Here is a 17,722-nt window from a genome sequence, read left to right on the forward strand (position 1 = left end):
AGGTAGCATATTATATATTCTTTTCTGAACCCTTCTTTTGTTCTTTGAAAAATATGTCCCAGACATCACTTCCTATTAGTAAATTAAGATCTTCCTCATTCCTTTTCACAGCTATATAGTATTGCATTATTTGTTGTCTAGTTGCATTTTCTAGTTGTCTTCAGTAGAAAGGTGATTCCAAATTACTTAGTTCCCCATAACCAGTCTTCTTCTTGGGTCTGCAGATAAGAAAAGAATTAGTTTGACAAGCGCAGCTCCATGCCCCATATTTGGTGTTAGGAGGCAACTATTTAGTGTGGCTTCATTATATGGTAACAGGATCTTTTCTTACCTTCACTTACCGGCTTTCTGGCATTTTACCCCAGTGGAATATTTAAAAAGACCACAGTCGTATGTGTGAATGCTACCAAGATTCTCCCTCTCCCTTACCCTTCACTAGCAAGAAATGTTTCCAAGTGGGTGGGCGCTGGGTAAACTCACAACTAATGGAGACGGAGCTCACTGTATGGGGAAAGGTCTTACTTCTAGCCCTGGCTTGGTAAGGCAAACGCATTGCATGTAACCAAAATGTTTGCACCCCCATAATATTCTGAAATAAAAAAAAAGGAAAAGAAATATTTCCAAGTTGAAATATGCCACCAACATTTATTTCCTTCCTATTGTTTTCAGAGGTTTACAGCATCTGGTGGAGGCTCTGATTCATTCATTGAATAAATGTTTATGGATCATCAACTATTTGGCAGGCCCTGAGCATACATACAAAAGAAGCTAGGCATGGTCCCTGCCCTGGTAGGGTTTTCATGGGGGAGACAAAAAATAAATAGGTAAAAATAGTTTAATTAAATAATTATAAACTGTGATAAACCAGATGAAGGGAAAGGTGTGTAGTCTGAGAGAATAATGGTAGTTGGGAAGGACTTGAGCTGCCATTTAAGCTAATACTCAAATGTTAAGGGAGAGCCTGCCAGGTGAAGAAGAGGAAGAAAAACATTCTAGACATAAGAAATAGGATATGTGAAGGCCCTAAGGCAAAGATGTAAAAAAAAAAAAAAAAAAGATATTTGTGTGTTCAGGGAACTGACAGAAGGCTGGTGGCTGACACAATATGAGGAGACAATGGCCAGATCAGGTAGGAGTTTGGAGTAAGGATGTAAGAATGTGATAAGAAAATTGAATATTACTTAAGGTGCAGTTGGAGACTACAGAAGTAAGGGGATAGTATGATGTAATTTAGGTTTTAATAAGTTTACACTGGCTTCTCTGTGGAGATTGGATGAAAGCAGGCAGGGAACTCAGGGTAGGCGGCTATGGTAGTGATCCGGGTAAGAAACGGTGGTGGCTTAGGCTAGGGTGCTGGCAATGATGACTAGCGAAAGTTACATATTTAAGAGACATTCTTGAAGAGAGGCTCAACAAGACTGCGGCGAATCAGATGTAGATGGGAAAGATGAAATGATGGCAAAGAAAGGAAAGAATGACTTCCAGCATTCTCTCTTGACCAGTTCAGTGGTGACTTGCTGATAGCAAGAAGATTGAGGGGAAGAAGGTTATCAACATGACCACAGAAAGGTTGTTGATATAATTACAGAAAGTTGGTGTGGTGTGGTATGTGGGTGTAGGGTGCAACAATAATCTGACTACCCTCACCACAGTGAGACCATTTCCTCTTGCTTTGCCAGTTCAAGTTTTGAGGCTGCTTTGTCCGTGAGCCAAAGCAAGTGTTCTCAATATTGTCTGCCTTCATTGATTCTATTGTTAGTGCATGTGCCTCTAAGACCCTGGCAAATGTCGCCAATCAGCCTGTTTTAAATCTTAATGAGCATTTTCATTTTTTACTGTAACTTCATGGGTATTTTAATGGAAAATTGTATGCGATTGCATGTAAAGATATTAGCTAAGCATCATTTTAAACTAGAAGTCTGTTATTTAGTTTTTAAAAATGATATAGCTAAAGGAGGCTTTATTCAAGTGTATGAGTACAGCTGAGAGTGCGGTTGTGTCTTTGATTTTGTCTTTATAGCCTGCACAGTGGCTGTCCATCAGACTCACAGTGCAGAGGGAATAACACAGGACTTGAACCCCTATGACATGATTTTGCACAGTTTTATTTCATGTAATACATCTCAAAGGGGTATTGAAAAGATTAAGTCAGACACCATATATCACATCTGGCACATCAATACTTTTCTTCTTTCTTCTCTTTCTCATCTTTTCCCTATTTTTATCAAGTATATGACGTTCTGACAGCTCCTCAGAACTTGATTTCATACATCTTCATGTATGAAAACTCTGTTTTCAACCGTATAGAAAGCAATTTAACATTTTTATTTACTTTCCTATTTTATACTGGAAAATATTTGTTTATTAATAGAATAGGTATCATAGAAGTTAAGAACCAGCATGCTGACCCAGACAGCCTTTTAACTCCATCTCTTACTATCCATGCAACCAGAGAAAGTGATTTAACCTCTCTGCAGGTAAGATTCTTCAACTGTAAAGTGAGAACAATTATGGTTCCTACCTTGTAGGATTACTGCAATGATACAAGGAGTTAGTGTAAGTGAAATGCTTAGAAGAATACGTAGCATATAGCAATTCTCTATAAGTTTTAGTATTATAATTACTAGTACTATGTGCTAGATAGTAATTTGAAATAGAATGCAGTACAGACACAACACAGTTTACTTCCCAATAAAAATAATAAAAAAAAAAATATTTTCCTTAAAATTCTCCTTTGGAATACAAAGTACCAAAAGATAATAAAGCAATAACTATGACATATTGTGATAAATTATTAGAACTCAAGAATTTTATACCCATCCCAGCTAGAATTCATGTACAAGAGTTATAAAAATATATTTTTAGATATTCAAGTAAATAATCTTTTTGACTGTTTCAAAAAATTAGAATAGAATAAAAATGAAAATAAAAATGGGAAAACCACAGTATAAACAATGGTAAAAAATAAAATGAATAAAATTATATTAAACTAATTAATTACTGTTAAAAGTTCCAATAATTGAATGTAGATGTCAAAAAATAGTTCTTGAAAGACAAGTTTTAAATTGCAAAAAAAAAAAAAAACCCCATAGAAACATCAATATGGGCCAAGAAAAATAAAAATGGGAAAATTATAGTATAGATTATATTAATAAAGACTGAGGAGTGAGGAAAGGAGTAGTGAGATAGGGGAGAAATTAAAGAGAACAAAAACTGCATCTATACTAGTTTCTATTGTATTCCCAATGGTATGTCAGTGTTTAGTAAGGAGTAGGTTCTCAATAAATATTTATTGAGTGAGTGAATATTTATTCAAAATATCAGAGGTGTAAATCAAGGATGCAATTTCAGTTTTTATTTTTAAAATCAGACATACATATATATTTTTTTTAACCACCAACAGAATAAAAATTGAATATTTATGTTTCAATGCATCTAAGAAGCTAAATAAAACAAAACATAATTAATTAATATAATGAGAGAGAAAGCACAGGAAATAACAATTACATATGAGAAACACAAAGCAAAAGACAAGGCAAGGGGAAAAACTTAATACTAGTTTGTTATTATAATTATTATAATGAGCCCTTGATTAAAGAAAAGACTTATATTTATGTTTAAAACAAAATTCAACTGCATACTGCTTATAAAATGAACACTTAAAACAAAATGATTCAGAAATGTTAAAAATAAATTTTGTAACTGTTATCAGGGAAACAAAAAATAAAGTAAGGATAAACAATATGAATATGTGATTAATTAATTAATATAAACATTCTTTGTACTCTAAAAAGAAAGACTACAACTTCTTTTCAAGCATCCATGGAATGTTGACACAAATAAATCATATTTGTATATGAAACCAAAGAATAATCCCTAAACAAATACCCCAAAGTGAAAACTGTAAAAGCTACACTTTATCGCCTCAATAACTTAACAATATAAAAAATTATTGTTTTAATATTTCTCATTTTTAGAATTCTCACTATATAAAAATTTTAAAATGCCTTTCTAAATAATAGTTGAGTCAAAGGAAAAAGATATGTAATCATAAAATCTTTAGAAAATAAAGAGAGGATACTGCTAATTAGATTAAGGACACAATTGAATCAGAAACAGATTCAAATCCTTAATTCTGTTATTAAAATATTAATTAATTAAAATAAATAAATTAACTATGCATTAAACTGAAGAAATAATAAATGGAACAACAGAATACACCTAAAGTTAATAGGCAAAGTAAATATTAAATAAAAATATTAAAATGTATTAATTAGAAAATACAGCAGAGTTGATTAACATAATCCCTGATTGTTATAAAAAATTAAATTAAAAAAATTAGAAATATCAAAAGCAATAAAAGAAGATATGTAGAAAAAATTTTTAAGTAAAATAATAAGATGCTAATTAATCTCAAGATATTCACTGATACATCCTGGAAAATAAGCACCAGAATTAACTTATCACAATGTAGAAAACCTGAATATCCAAGAACCATGAAATAAATCAAAATGTTATTCAAACGTATATATAAAAAAAGACTTTGTGGATGAACAGTTTTATTAAGAAATGTTTTTAAATTTTCAAGGAACATGTAATTACCATGCTATATAAAATTGGAGATCAAAGGAAAATCTAGGAAGCTTCTGGTTTTATGAAGTTGGCATAGACCTGATTCAAAACTTGAGAAAACCACAAACTACAGCTGATTTTTATTTATAAGTAGAGATGTAAAAATGTAAATAACATATCATAAAGTGGAAATAAAAAGTAACTTATGAAGAAACTACCCATTAAAACCAAACTGCAATTATACCATAATGCAAGAATGTTTTGTTTCCAGAATATAACTCATCACATCAAGTAGGGATAAATAAGGCAAATTCTGTTGTTTAGATTGGATTTTCTAGTCAATACAACAAGGCTATTGGAAAGGAGGAGGCATATTTATTATTAATTTGCAGTTGAGAAAACCGCATATTTAGAAACCCCAAAGGAATTAATTTAAAAACTCTTAATACTAAGAAGAGATTTTAATAGGTAAAAACAAACAAATCAACATAAGAAGTCATTGCTTTCTATATTCTAGTGATAACCTAGTTAAGAGGCTGAAAAAGGAAGGAAAGGTTCCATTTGCATAGGATGATCATTATAAGGAAAGAAAAAATGTCTAAAATGAAATTTCAAATTTTTTCTGTCTATTCATATCCATATCCATACCTATGTCTATATCCAGCTATCTATGTTCCTAGATGAGAAGGACGAATATTGTATAGATATCAATTTGTATCACATCTGTTCACTGATTTAGTGCAATTCCTATTAAAGTCTCCAAATGATTTCTTTAGGAACTTAACAGCACAATGTTAAGTTTATCTGGAATGAGTGTGACTAACCAAGAACATGAAAAGAAATGGAGAATTTTCCTACTAGATATGAAAAGCCTTCATAAAAATGTAATATTTAAGACAGTAAGATACAGGTGCTATAGTATCATGTGAAACCAGGAAGATAGGTCAGAAAGACATTCTAATAAATAGATTTTTTAACAGGGATAAAGATCACATCACAAATCAGTGAAGAATGAAGTATTGGTCAGTAAATGGTGCTCAAGTAATGGGTTAACTACTTGGAATAAAATAAGACTATTGCTTCGCTTTATGCTATACCTCAAAATTTCAAATGAACTTAAAATGTTCAACATCTCTAATCATCAGGGAAATGCAAGTGATGGGTATATACACACCTAATGGGTGTGGTGCAGTCACACTGTCTCCGGGATGGACAGGCTTGAAGCTCTGACTCTGGCGGGGAAAGGGCAATATACATAACCTAAACATTTGTACCCTCGTAATATGCTGAGATAAAAAGAAATTTAAAAAAAAAACACAATGAGATATCACTTATCTCCAGTGAGAATGGCCTTTATCAAAAATTCCCAAAACAATAAATGTTGGCGTGGATGTGGAGAGATAGAAACACTCATACACTGCTGGTGGGACTGCAAACTAGTAAAACCTCTGTGGAAAGTAATATGGAGATACCTCAAAGAGCTACTAGAAGAACTACCATTTGATCCACCAATCCCATTACTGGGCATCTACCCAAAAGAACAAAAGACACTCTATAAAAAAGACATCTGCACTTGAATGTTTATAGTAGCACAATTCACAATTGCAAAGATGTGGAAACAACCCAAGTGCCCATCAATACATGAGTGAATTGATAAAATGTGGTATATGTATACCACGGAGTTCTACTCAGCCACAAAAAACAATGGTGATCTAGCACCTCTTGTATTTTCCTGGATAGAGCTGGAGCCCGTTCTACTAAGTGAAGTATCACAAGAATGGAAAAACCAGCATCACAGGTACTCACCATCAAATTGGTATTAACTGATCAACACTTAAGTGCACATATAATAACAACATTTATCAGATGTCGGGCAGATGAGGAGAGGAGGGGATAGGCATATACACACCTAATGGGTATGGTGCGCACTATCTGGGTGATGAACGCACTTGAAGCTCTGACTCAGGTTGGGCAAAGGCAATATATGTAACCTAAACATTTGTATCCCCATAATATACTGAAATTTTTTAAAAAATGTGAAAAGGGATACTAAGTAGATTTTATCTCATAAAATAATTCTTTAAAATTCTATAGATTGAAATAGCATAAACATAAATAAACATATAATCTAGGAAAATATTTCCCACAAATATGGAGGCAAAAGTTTAATAGTGTATGCATGATATTTAAGGAGCTTATACAAATAATTGAGAAAACAATAAAAGCTCAATAAAACAATAGACAAAAATGTAGTCAGAAAATTTACAGAATAAATTAAAATGGCCACAAAATGTGAAAATGGTAAACCTCAATAATTAAAAAAGAAACTCAGATTTGAAACACAGGCTACTTTCAACTATCAAACTAATGGTATTGGCAGAACAGTTCTAGAAATGTAACAGTAAATTCCAATATCCTTATAAAACTTTATAAAAATTTTTATTCTACTTATAGTGATCTCTTGTAATGAAACAAAAATGCAAAAATATATGAACACCCCCAATGTTGACATTGGTAACAATAGTGGTAAAGTTCAGTGAATTATATTCATGTCTGTATGATTTAATATTATACATTCATATTATACTGTATGAGTGAAAAATTTTAATGACACAGAAATTAAAACATTAAATATTAAAAAGCAAAGTTTAAAATATTGAAAAAATTTCAAGTAAATTCACTAAAATGTTAACAGTGGTGGTTCTGTATGTTGGATTAAGGGGGAGATATATTTTTTAAACTTTCCATATTTTCTAATATGAACATAGATATACATTACAATTAGATATAAATGAGCATTCCTATAAAATGTAATGGAAAATTTTATAATATAATTTAGAAATACTGTCATTCAAAATGTGTTGACTGAAGAAAAGGTAACCTGTCATTATTGACAGATTTCACTTATATAGAAGCCTCATTTTCTATCAGCTTTGGATAAATTAGTGATCACCATACTTTGTTGTAAAATAACTCCTTTCTTCCAGTGACAAAGCTCAGATTTGTTGATCATTATGAAGATACTTATTTAAATAAGTAAGCAGGTTTAAAATTATATTTTTTAGCTTGTAACACTAAAGAATTTTGATTAACATCTTCTACTCTAATACATGAATAGCATATTATTATTTTTAAATATGTAAATATGTTTTAGGCACATATGTGCAAGCCCATGTATTTGAAAATGATTCTTGTGCAAATACAGAAAACCATTTGGAACTTTTCTGTGTAATTATGATCACATAGCTTAAACGTCAATCAAAAGGAATGAATAAATACTTCCCTGGATTCCAACAAGTTTTCCTGCCTTTCTCTTCCTTCTGAAATCACTAAAATGAAGTTTTAAAAGGATTTACTTCTCTTCCTTATCTTCTAATTACCCACTCTTTGGTTTAGTTGGCAACGGTGACATTTGCATAACCAATAACTCTTTCAAAGAAAACTGTGACGTGGGAGATTTAGAACGGTTTCAAAAGATCCTGTGACCTTCAGTAGGTTCCATCTAAGCACTTAAACAGAAGCCTCCCAGCCACAAATGGCCCACATGTCACACAGGGAATGAAACACATGCATACATAGAGTATTCCTTTCCTAGCTATCCCTTTTCTACTGGCACAAGTCAGAGGTGTTGTTCCAAGTGTGAAATGTGGATATGAGCAGCGATTTACAGAGTGTGCATTGCTTTTCCGTGTCTGTTGGTGGAACACTGGAAGATGGGCCTGGCACAGTTCATCCCTCACAAATGCTTAATCCTGTCCCTGAGGACAGGAATATCACCAGCCCAGAAAAACACAGCTTTTAGCTGCTTTGGTGTTGAAAATTTCAGGCAAAATTCCAAAAGCCCTCAAAGCTAATGTCAAATTGACAAAGTGCCAAAAGCCTCTCTGGCATTAAATTTTCACTCTTTATTTTCTCCCTTCAGGTTAACAGCTTGTGAAAATAATAATGTGGTAATGCCACCCTGTGTTCCAAGTATCTCTAAGCACCATCTTGTTAAGCTTGGGTGTCCCTTTGAGACTAATGGGAATCGAGCTGACGTATTCATTTTATAGATGAGAAAACCCCACAGGAGTTGGGTCAAATGTCTGGGTGATGGCCCAGCAGGCTTATCACATTGGTCCCAGGTCTGAATTAAATTCTCGAAACAAGGCTAAGTGTTGTAGGAAAGGACCTGAAAAGCTCAGGTAGTATCAAAAAGGGCCAGAGCAAGACACATGCAAGATGCTAGGCAGTCTAGGGTAATAAACTGGTGACAGTGCTCAGAACACATTTCGGGAGAGGCAACAAGGCATAGTCTAGGCATAGTAATAAAGCACAGGCAAAAGCACTGGCATGTGGCCAGTTGGAATGAATGATAACTACCATGGGTCATCAGTAGATCTAATGTGACATTAGGGGCATCTTACAACATCAGACACATTGGATTTGTCTCTCTTTTTCAGTGCATTTAAACTCTTTCTCATAATTACAGAATCCACTGTTATTAACATTACAACAAGGAACAGAACTCTATCCCCCACTATAGAAGCAATTCCCTTCCCTGAATTCTAGCAATCTGGCTTGAACACGTTGTCTAAATCAGTCAGTGAGATGGCCCAGTTTCAGGGCTTTGAATCTGAAGGAGGTGTCTCAAAGAAGAGAGGGGAATTTGGGGACTGTGTAGCCATTGCACCCAGTGTCCCGTGGGGCCAGCAGCACTCTAGTCCCTCGGGTGTGCCTTTGCTTGGGATCCTGGCCAACCAACTTCCCTTAGTTCCTCCTCGTGTTTTTTAGCCTGATTCTCTAGCCTTCCTTTCAATTCAGTGAGGTATCTGGTACAGTTCTAACAAATTATTTTTTAGGTCAAATTAATTCTATCATTTTCAACCTGGAAGACTGACATAGGCAGTGGTCAAGGCTGTAGAGAAGTTAATATGCAGAAGATCCAACAGCTTATGCCAGGTTTGTAGCAGCGGGCACTATAGGTTTGGAGGAAGAATTCCTCCCGTAGTAGAACAGAAGTCCAAGAATGGCAGAAAGTTCTATAAGTGCTCTAAAATTCACTTCCCCCCCCCCCGATTTCTGTGTATCCTGGGCAATGATATTTCCCAGCCCCCCTTGCAGTTAGGTATGGCATGTGACTGGTTCAGTCAAAAGAACGTGAGTTGAGTGATGTGTGCCTCTTTCAGAACTGGCCCATTAGAATCTCTCAAGTGTGCTGCTCTATCCCTTTTCCCTTTCTGATTTGCTGGAAGGGAGATAAGGCTAGAGCGACCTTGAAAGCCATGTGTAGCCAAGATGGCAGAGTCCTCACCATCTCGAGTTCTCTGAATGAAGGGTCACCCTTCTATGAAGAAGGGTCACTCCACTGCATTGCTCACCTGTACAGGACTGATACCTAATCAGGAAATAAAATTCTGTTGTATTTGAAATATTTTACTTTTGGGGATTTATTCATTGCAGAATAACCTAAATAAACCATGTATAATAGAAACCCAGTTAATCAAGCAAAGTTCAGATTCAGAGCAGGGCCAGCAGCGAGGCTTATCTGAAGTTGAGCCCTTGAATTGATGATGGTCTGCAGCTTATAACAATTGGGACAGAATCTCTAAGGGTATTACGCAGCTATGGCTACACAGGTTGGAAAGATACAGGCAAAAAAGCAGAAGAGCTCATTAGAAATTTGACAACTCTGAATGGAATCATAGAGTTGCCTAGGGATTAATAAATTCTAAATTTTTCATTTCTTTTTTATGCATTGTAGTATCTCCATGTTAGAGATAATTAAGAAATAAATTATAACTCTAGTCCTGCTTTCTCCTTTAACATAGTTTTCCCTTCTCAAATGGACCCAGGTGATGCATCTTATTCTTACTACTGGCTTTTTTCCCCCAATTCCCAAGGTTTAAAATAAAACCCACCTGGTCTGTCATTTCCCAATATCCCCCTTTCTTACTCCTTGAATGGGTGGGTTCAGGGAGGAGTGGATAATCACATCAGTTCTTAGAATCACATGAGTATGTATCCAATAAATACTTGTTGAATGAAGAAATTATTTTTATTTTCTCTTTTTAATGAGACAACATTGCACTGATGTCTCCTCTCTGTGTATAAGTTGGAAGAGACCTTAGAGATCATGTAGTCTAACCACTACACACACACACACACACACACACACACACACACACACACACACACTTATAGGGAGTCCCCCTCTATAGCATCTCTGATGTGGGCCATCCAGTCTATGTATGCATATTTATGGTGATGAGAAGCTCACTGCTTTATGCCTATACCATTGAAGGGTAGTTCCAAAAGTTAAAAAGCTGCACTTATTTTAAATTTTCTCCATAAAGCTTCCACTTATTACACAGTGTTGGGTTTTCTCAGTGGTCACATATCCGGTAGAAATTCCTTTGCCCAGGAGTCAGTAAACTGGTTTCTAGCTCCAACTTTAAATCTGACCAGTTATCCGACCTTAAAAAAGTTTCTTCCTCTATCCTGAATGAAGTTCCCTCAACTATGAAATAAGAAATAGGAAAAAAAGATTATATTTAAGATAATTAATGAAAATAATGTTTATAACAAAAAGCTGTTACACACCACTAGAGACTTTAAGATAATTCTGATTCATTAGTTAACATTACTTTGGTAAGGCTATCTAACCAGGCAAAAAAAAGTATCAATTTGTATTATTGTTCCTTTCACAGGTCTTGATCTTCTCCACAAAGACATCAGAGAAAAATCTTCAAAGTCATGCTAAAGTTCACATACAATGCCTATATTTATATTCCCAGCAATCCCAACAAAAATTAAACATGGTAAACTTGTATGACTTGCTCTAAGACATGAAAGCCTTATGTTCTTATCTAGCTACTCTCAAATCATTAAGTTGAGTCTGTCTCTGACCACTTTTAAAAATAAATATTTATCATGGATAGTCAACAGACATGCTTTCTATATGTCTTGTTTAGTATAGTTTCACCAGTTCCTATGCACCCAAAATTAAACCCCAGATGTTTTTTTCCTGCCATTGTGGCACACAGGGGTCAGAGATCAAGAACCAAAACAACATTCTGGAGGAGCATCTACTGAGGTCACCACAGAGTGTTGGATTCAAGATGGGTATTGCATCAAGATGGATCTTATTAATGAAGTCAGTCACTGTGTGATGTACTGTGTCAACACCAGATGTGTACATGAGATGATGTCAAAAATCCGAGTAAGGTGAGAGTTAGGAGAACAGGACAAATTAGGTAAGATGGAAATGGCCTGAATTCATCCCAATGACTGGCTACCTGGGTGTGTGCTTGTTCCTTACATGTTCCAGGTTGAGTTTACTTAGGGGAGAAAGCCAGATTCACTTAGAGGGACTGGAATTTGAGTGACTACTCAAAGTGAGAAAAGCATGGCACCCAGAATTATTAATAGTTGGAGGATATTTCTGGACTTTCAGATGTGGATATCTTCTGTGGAAAGTCTCTAAGCTCTTTGAAATTCTCTGAAACACATTATTCCACCATTTCTAGTAATATTTAATATAAACCTCAAATCAGGCAGATCATAATTAGTTAGGCTCATGATGTGATATAAAGTAGGAATGTAAGTTGTGAGTATAACTAGGACAGAGAAGGAACAAGTAACAATAAAGTAGTAACTTAGGACAAAAATGACTTGATGGCAAGTTCTATGCAGAAGCATCAATGTGTGGTGATTCTCTGGGAAGCTGGAGTGCCACCCTTGGGCCCCTGATGTCCACTGAGTCCTACCCATAATGCTGGAAACATACTGAAACAGGCCTGGAACCCACTTGGAATCAATCAGCCTCCTGCTCACTGAAATAATCCCAAGGGGCCCCATTTCCCTCTAAGAAGCTACCTTTTGGGACTTTTTCTGCAACACATTCTACTCTCAGGCTTTTCCCTACTGGAACTTGTCCTGTCGGCACTGTAGCTATAGGAGTCAATAAGATCCATCTTCTGTAGGAAGCCGTTTTGGAGACTGATGCAACAGAGATGAGTCTGTGAGCATCTTGAATGTTAGAACTACTTCCAAGATCAACTTATCTCTCTTAGTAACAAAAAGGGTTGAAATAAGCAGTAAGAACCACACCCATCAATCAGCTTCCTCTTACCCTGCAAAGCATCCTAACTAGGGTGGTTTTCATTAAGTAAATACGCCACTAAATTCTCTGTAGCCAAAGGTTATAAAGCCCTTTCAAGGGGGAGTGGATCACAAAAAAGAGATCTGTGAGCATATTTTTACATTGGCAAAAAAAGCAAAATGTCAGTCAACTAAATTTAAGATTGTTCACACACATCTGCTACCACCAGAATGTTATAAAAAAAAAAGAAGAAGAAGAAAGAAAAGGAAGGAAGGAAGGAAAAATAAGTGTGAATAGCTCACAGTCTAAATAGCTCTGGACATTTCTCTACTGTTCAGATGACTATTTCAATAATGATTGAAATACCATCAAAACAGAAGCCAACGTGTGTTTGTGGTTTGTCATATAGCAACAATTTCTGGTTAAATAAATATATAGACAACCATATCTCAACTGTAAAATGTGTATGCTAGATAGCTGTGGTTATAAATATATCGCTCCAATGTTTGCAAAAAAGCAACAAATATAAAATGTTACATTTATGACAATATCTTAAGTGAATCACATCCTTGAAAGATAGTGAGACAAAGATTGATAGAGAATACATTTCTGAATGAAGTGCATGTCCCCACCTCCATTTTAAAGCATTAAGCAGATGCATGTTGTGACATGAGTCTTAAATCCTCCAGATTAGAGTGTTACAATCTAATCACCCAGAATGATTTGTCCAAAACCCACCACTGCAGCAAATGGATACAGTTTACCATAAGAGGACAATTAAAGTCTAAAATCACAGAAATGCACTCAATAGTGTGTGAAAGGCACTACCTACTCATCTGCAAAATCAAAGCAGAATTATAAAATTGGGGGAAGTAAAACTAAAAGAACTGGAATCACAAATCTACCTTTCACTCTTTTCAAAAACTGAGTTCTTTTAAATATTGACATCAGTTAAGGAAATCATTAGTGAATCTATTAAGCAAAGCTGACAAAAATGTATAACAAGATCTCTTTAATATAAAATTAAATCACATTCTCTAAAAGTACACACTCTGTATATTGTCAAAAGGTAAGTACCATTTATCCAAAATATCAAATGCCAACTTACTAAAGAGTTAAGAAGAAACAGTAATTCAATTGGAAATTATCCAGATCTGAAAAAATTAGTTATATTTGAATTAGAGGTTTAGCTAAGTAAATTGCATTTACTACCAGTTTTTAAATATGAGGAAAACTATTGAGAGAAATAAATTTTATATTACAACAATATAAAAATATAGTTTTATTAGGCTTTAAAATAAATGGTTCAGCCCAGATAAGTGTTCCAAACTATATTTAACTGGCCTAAGAAAAGATATTTTGTTAATTTACTTTTTTATGACACTATGTTCTCTTAGAAAAAACTTGAATAGTTAATCAAAATATCTGTTGAGGTTATTCTTGGTAGTAATTCAAAGTATTGTTTCTTCATTGGCCGTGTGATATCCTATCATAGAACTATAACTCTGATAGTTTTAAGGAAGGAATTAAAAGATATTTTTAAAGAAAACATTTTTTATTTCTGCTGTATGGTTAGATTAGACTATTTCGAAACTAATTAGATATTTCCAGTGATGCTAAAAATGCCACTTCAGTGGCCTATATCTAATCACTTTATGAAAGTATGTGTCATTTCCACTTACCATAAGCTTTCACTATATATATTTAATACCAAATATTTAATTTTCTAAGTCATAAAATATCCCCCATGTGTCTTGACATTAGCATACTTAGATATTAGCTCTGTCAGTAACTTAAAGTACAATCTGCAATCAAAAAGTTTAAAACTGATCCTCCAAATCAGTACAAATCTGAAACTACTTTCTAAGAGAGTCTGGTGTTTACAAAGGGCAGCACATTGTACATTGGGAACTATTTATATGTCTATATAAAATGCTATTTCCAAAGCAGTTGTTTTGTCCACTGCAATGCAATTAATTTTGGTGAACTTAAAAAAATTCTTAGAACTTGGATTCTCAAAATTCACAGCACCAAATATTTACATGCCAACTAATGCACAGGGAAAGTAGATTTTTTTCAAATTAATATATTAATATTCTCTAACACAACATTATAAATGGTTAATCCTGAATTTAAAAAATAATGAAGGTCATCACTTTTTATAGTTTAAATCTAACCTTACTCAGTTAGACTTTGGAGTTTCTTCTCTCCATAAGTAAAAATATGATATGCACCTAAAATAAATGGTAGACATTTGGAAACTTACACTGTCAGATTGCTTGCCCTGGTCACAGTCCCACGTCGTCACAGGCTGCCCAGACCTCTCCATGGTGCTGAAGAGTTATTCTTGCCCATTTGAGAGGAAAGAGTTGTTTATTTAAACTGGCTTTGCAAGAAATCCATAAAGAGCCACTTGTGTTAGTGAGTAAAGTTATCCGAAGAATTTCTATAACACATACTCCAAAGAAGATGCTTTTTCCCTTCAGTTATCAACTACCATGCTCAGGCAACTCAGAGTAGATTTTGGAGCAGAAATCTTCAAGTATTAACAAAAAAGAAGAAGAGCTCTTTGGGAGATGAAGTTTGCTGATTTTTTGTTAGTTTTCTTGAAATTGATAAAAACGCACACAGAAGACAATCCTACTCAGAGAACAGAGGATTCCAGAAAAGTTCTTGATCTTACTGCAGAAAATAAGCTCCCATTAGTCCAAAGCAGTCAGTTCACTTCATCCTATCATTGCATCTACTTTTGATAAAAAAAAAAATATTACAATGAAATAAAGCTAAGAATTCCACAAGGCACTGCACACACCATACAAACAGATCTGCCTCATTGTAGCCCCAGCCTCTGCCTGCTGAAGATTATCACAGCAAAAATCAGGCTCTTGTGGCTTTCACAGATTATCTCTTTCTGAGGCTGAAACGTATAAGAGCCACATGACACCCAATGATGTCATCTCTAAAGCAGGTCACAGTTGCTGCTGTATGTAGATAAAGTCCTTCTAGTGAAGTATTTAGGATAGCAATTTTCTTGAAAATTTACTTGCATTAAATAGCATGGCTTTTTAACCCTATCAATACAGTGCCATGAAGAGAAAATCAATTTGCTGCTTACATGTGAAGCAGAGTCTCTGTTTAAGCTGGGATCAGCTTCTGGTGCTGCTTTAGAAAATGGATAATTACAATGAACTCATGGTGAATACAGTGAAGAAGGGCTTTCCCCTCGAGAAGCTGTTGTGGTAACTAGAGGATCTCTAGAGATACAGAATCTACTTCTAAAACACCTCTGAGAAATTTTAGCATGTTAAAAAAAACTATTCTTTTTTAAACCAACCCAAGAAGATTGAAAAATAAAAATTAAGACAATGGTCTTTAACTTCTAATAAGTTTATTTAGTGTAATAAAAAATATTTCATAAACGCAACACATCTTACAGTATCTCTGAAAGGATTGGAGTATGTTTTCAATATTGGTAGAAAACTCTTTTACTCACTATTTTTAGATGTTTTGCAGCACTGAAAAATTAGCTACATTTTGACAAATCTATACACTTAGTATAGATTATATTATATTATATTATAACTAGTAATAGCTAGTATATATAAATACTATTATTCTGTGTAACATATTTCTTTGCTCTTTCTATTTAGTCACATGCCATAATTTATGACTTTTCAATCATAATTGGCATTCCTATTAGCTAATAGTTAGATCATCTAATTCCCCTTCATGCTAACTAAATAATCCTCATAGCCAATGTAAAGAATAACTTGAAACTAATCTAATCAGTGCATAATGAAGGTGTTTCCTCTTTTAATAACAACCCAAAATAGATCAAATAACAGAAACTTTCCTTGAAGAGCACAGTGCTCTGTCATATTTTTGAGAAAGGACCACAAATCTGGTGAAGATAAAACAGAATTTTCTACACAACCAGTGCCACTGGGCAAATGCTATTAACACAATAGTGATCATTTTGCTATTAGATCCAGAAAATTTTGCTTTAGCAGCTCCTCAAGGCATAATCTATGCAATGCTAAAATATTCAAGGGAAAACTGAGAACAAAAATTGGCCACCTGGATATTCTTGTCATATAAGTTTCCTAAATAAAATCGATTTTTTTTTATTTTTGCAATTTCTATGGCATAAATAGAAATTTCTATGCAATTTCTATTTATGCAATTTCTGTGGCTCTTATACGTTTCAGCCTCAGAAAGAGATAATCTGTGAAAGCCACAAGAGCCTGATTTTTGCTGTGATAATCTTCAGCAGGCAGAGGCTGGGGCTACAATGAGGCAGATCTGTTTGTATGGTGTGTGCAGTGCCTTGTGGAATTCTTAGCTTTATTTCATTGTATTATTTTTTATCAATGGCAATTTCTATGTATTTTCTACACTTTAACAATGGTGAAGATTATCTGCAGACTATTTTTAAATAAAAAATCCCAGTCTCTTTCTAAGAAATGCTGATACAGTAGATCTGCTGTGGTTCTGGAATCTTTATTTTTCAAAAAGTTTCCAAAGTAATCCTTACTTGAAAATACTAAAATAATTAATATATTACAATGTACACAATCATATAAAAATCAAAGTGAGTAAAAAAAATTATGATATTTAAAATGATAGAAAGCCAAATTGTTGCTACATAAAGTATCCTATGTTGGGGGCCCTCTTCTTCCCACCTCCTCAGGGCTCCATGAGAAAGCTCTTTCCTAAAGACTCCAGCTCAGATTTTCACCCTTTATTCCTCTCTGTGAAGGTGGAAGGAGTTACCCTGATCGGAGGACTAGGCAAAAGAGGCATTTGCAACCCCGCGTCACCCTCCCTCTGTTTTTCTGTGATACCCACCGCCCTGCACAGGTTCTGCTCTGGCTTGCCCTGTGGGTGAGGCCAGCAGTTTTCAGTGCTTCCCGTGACTGGTAAAAGTTTCTCTGATTCCAAAGTTCAGTAGTAGGAGGCCCGATATTGCCACAGCAGAGTCACACCCTCAAATCCAGCTTTGACAAGAAATAAAGCTGAGATTTTGATCTCCCTCTGCGTAAATCTCTTGCCTCAAAATAAGTTCTC

The 17,722-nt window shown here is 34.6% G+C and overlaps 1 protein-coding gene across 2 annotated transcripts in view; it reads right to left on the minus strand.

The window, feature by feature from the left end:
* Nucleotides 1–15,569, minus strand: part of SCHIP1 (schwannomin interacting protein 1) — a 535,265-nt gene extending 519,696 nt beyond the window's left edge. For both annotated transcript variants that reach the window (XM_076004282.1, XM_020286145.2), the window contains exon 1: nucleotides 14,922–15,569. In XM_076004282.1, coding sequence (XP_075860397.1) covers nucleotides 14,922–14,984 — 63 coding nt within the window. In that variant the 5' untranslated portion in view covers nucleotides 14,985–15,569. The remainder of the gene's footprint in view (nucleotides 1–14,921) is intronic.
* Between the last annotated feature and the right edge of the window lie 2,153 nt (nucleotides 15,570–17,722).

This window comes from Microcebus murinus, chromosome 1, assembly GCF_040939455.1.
Source record: "Microcebus murinus isolate Inina chromosome 1, M.murinus_Inina_mat1.0, whole genome shotgun sequence".
Classification (NCBI taxonomy): Eukaryota; Metazoa; Chordata; class Mammalia; order Primates; family Cheirogaleidae; genus Microcebus; species Microcebus murinus.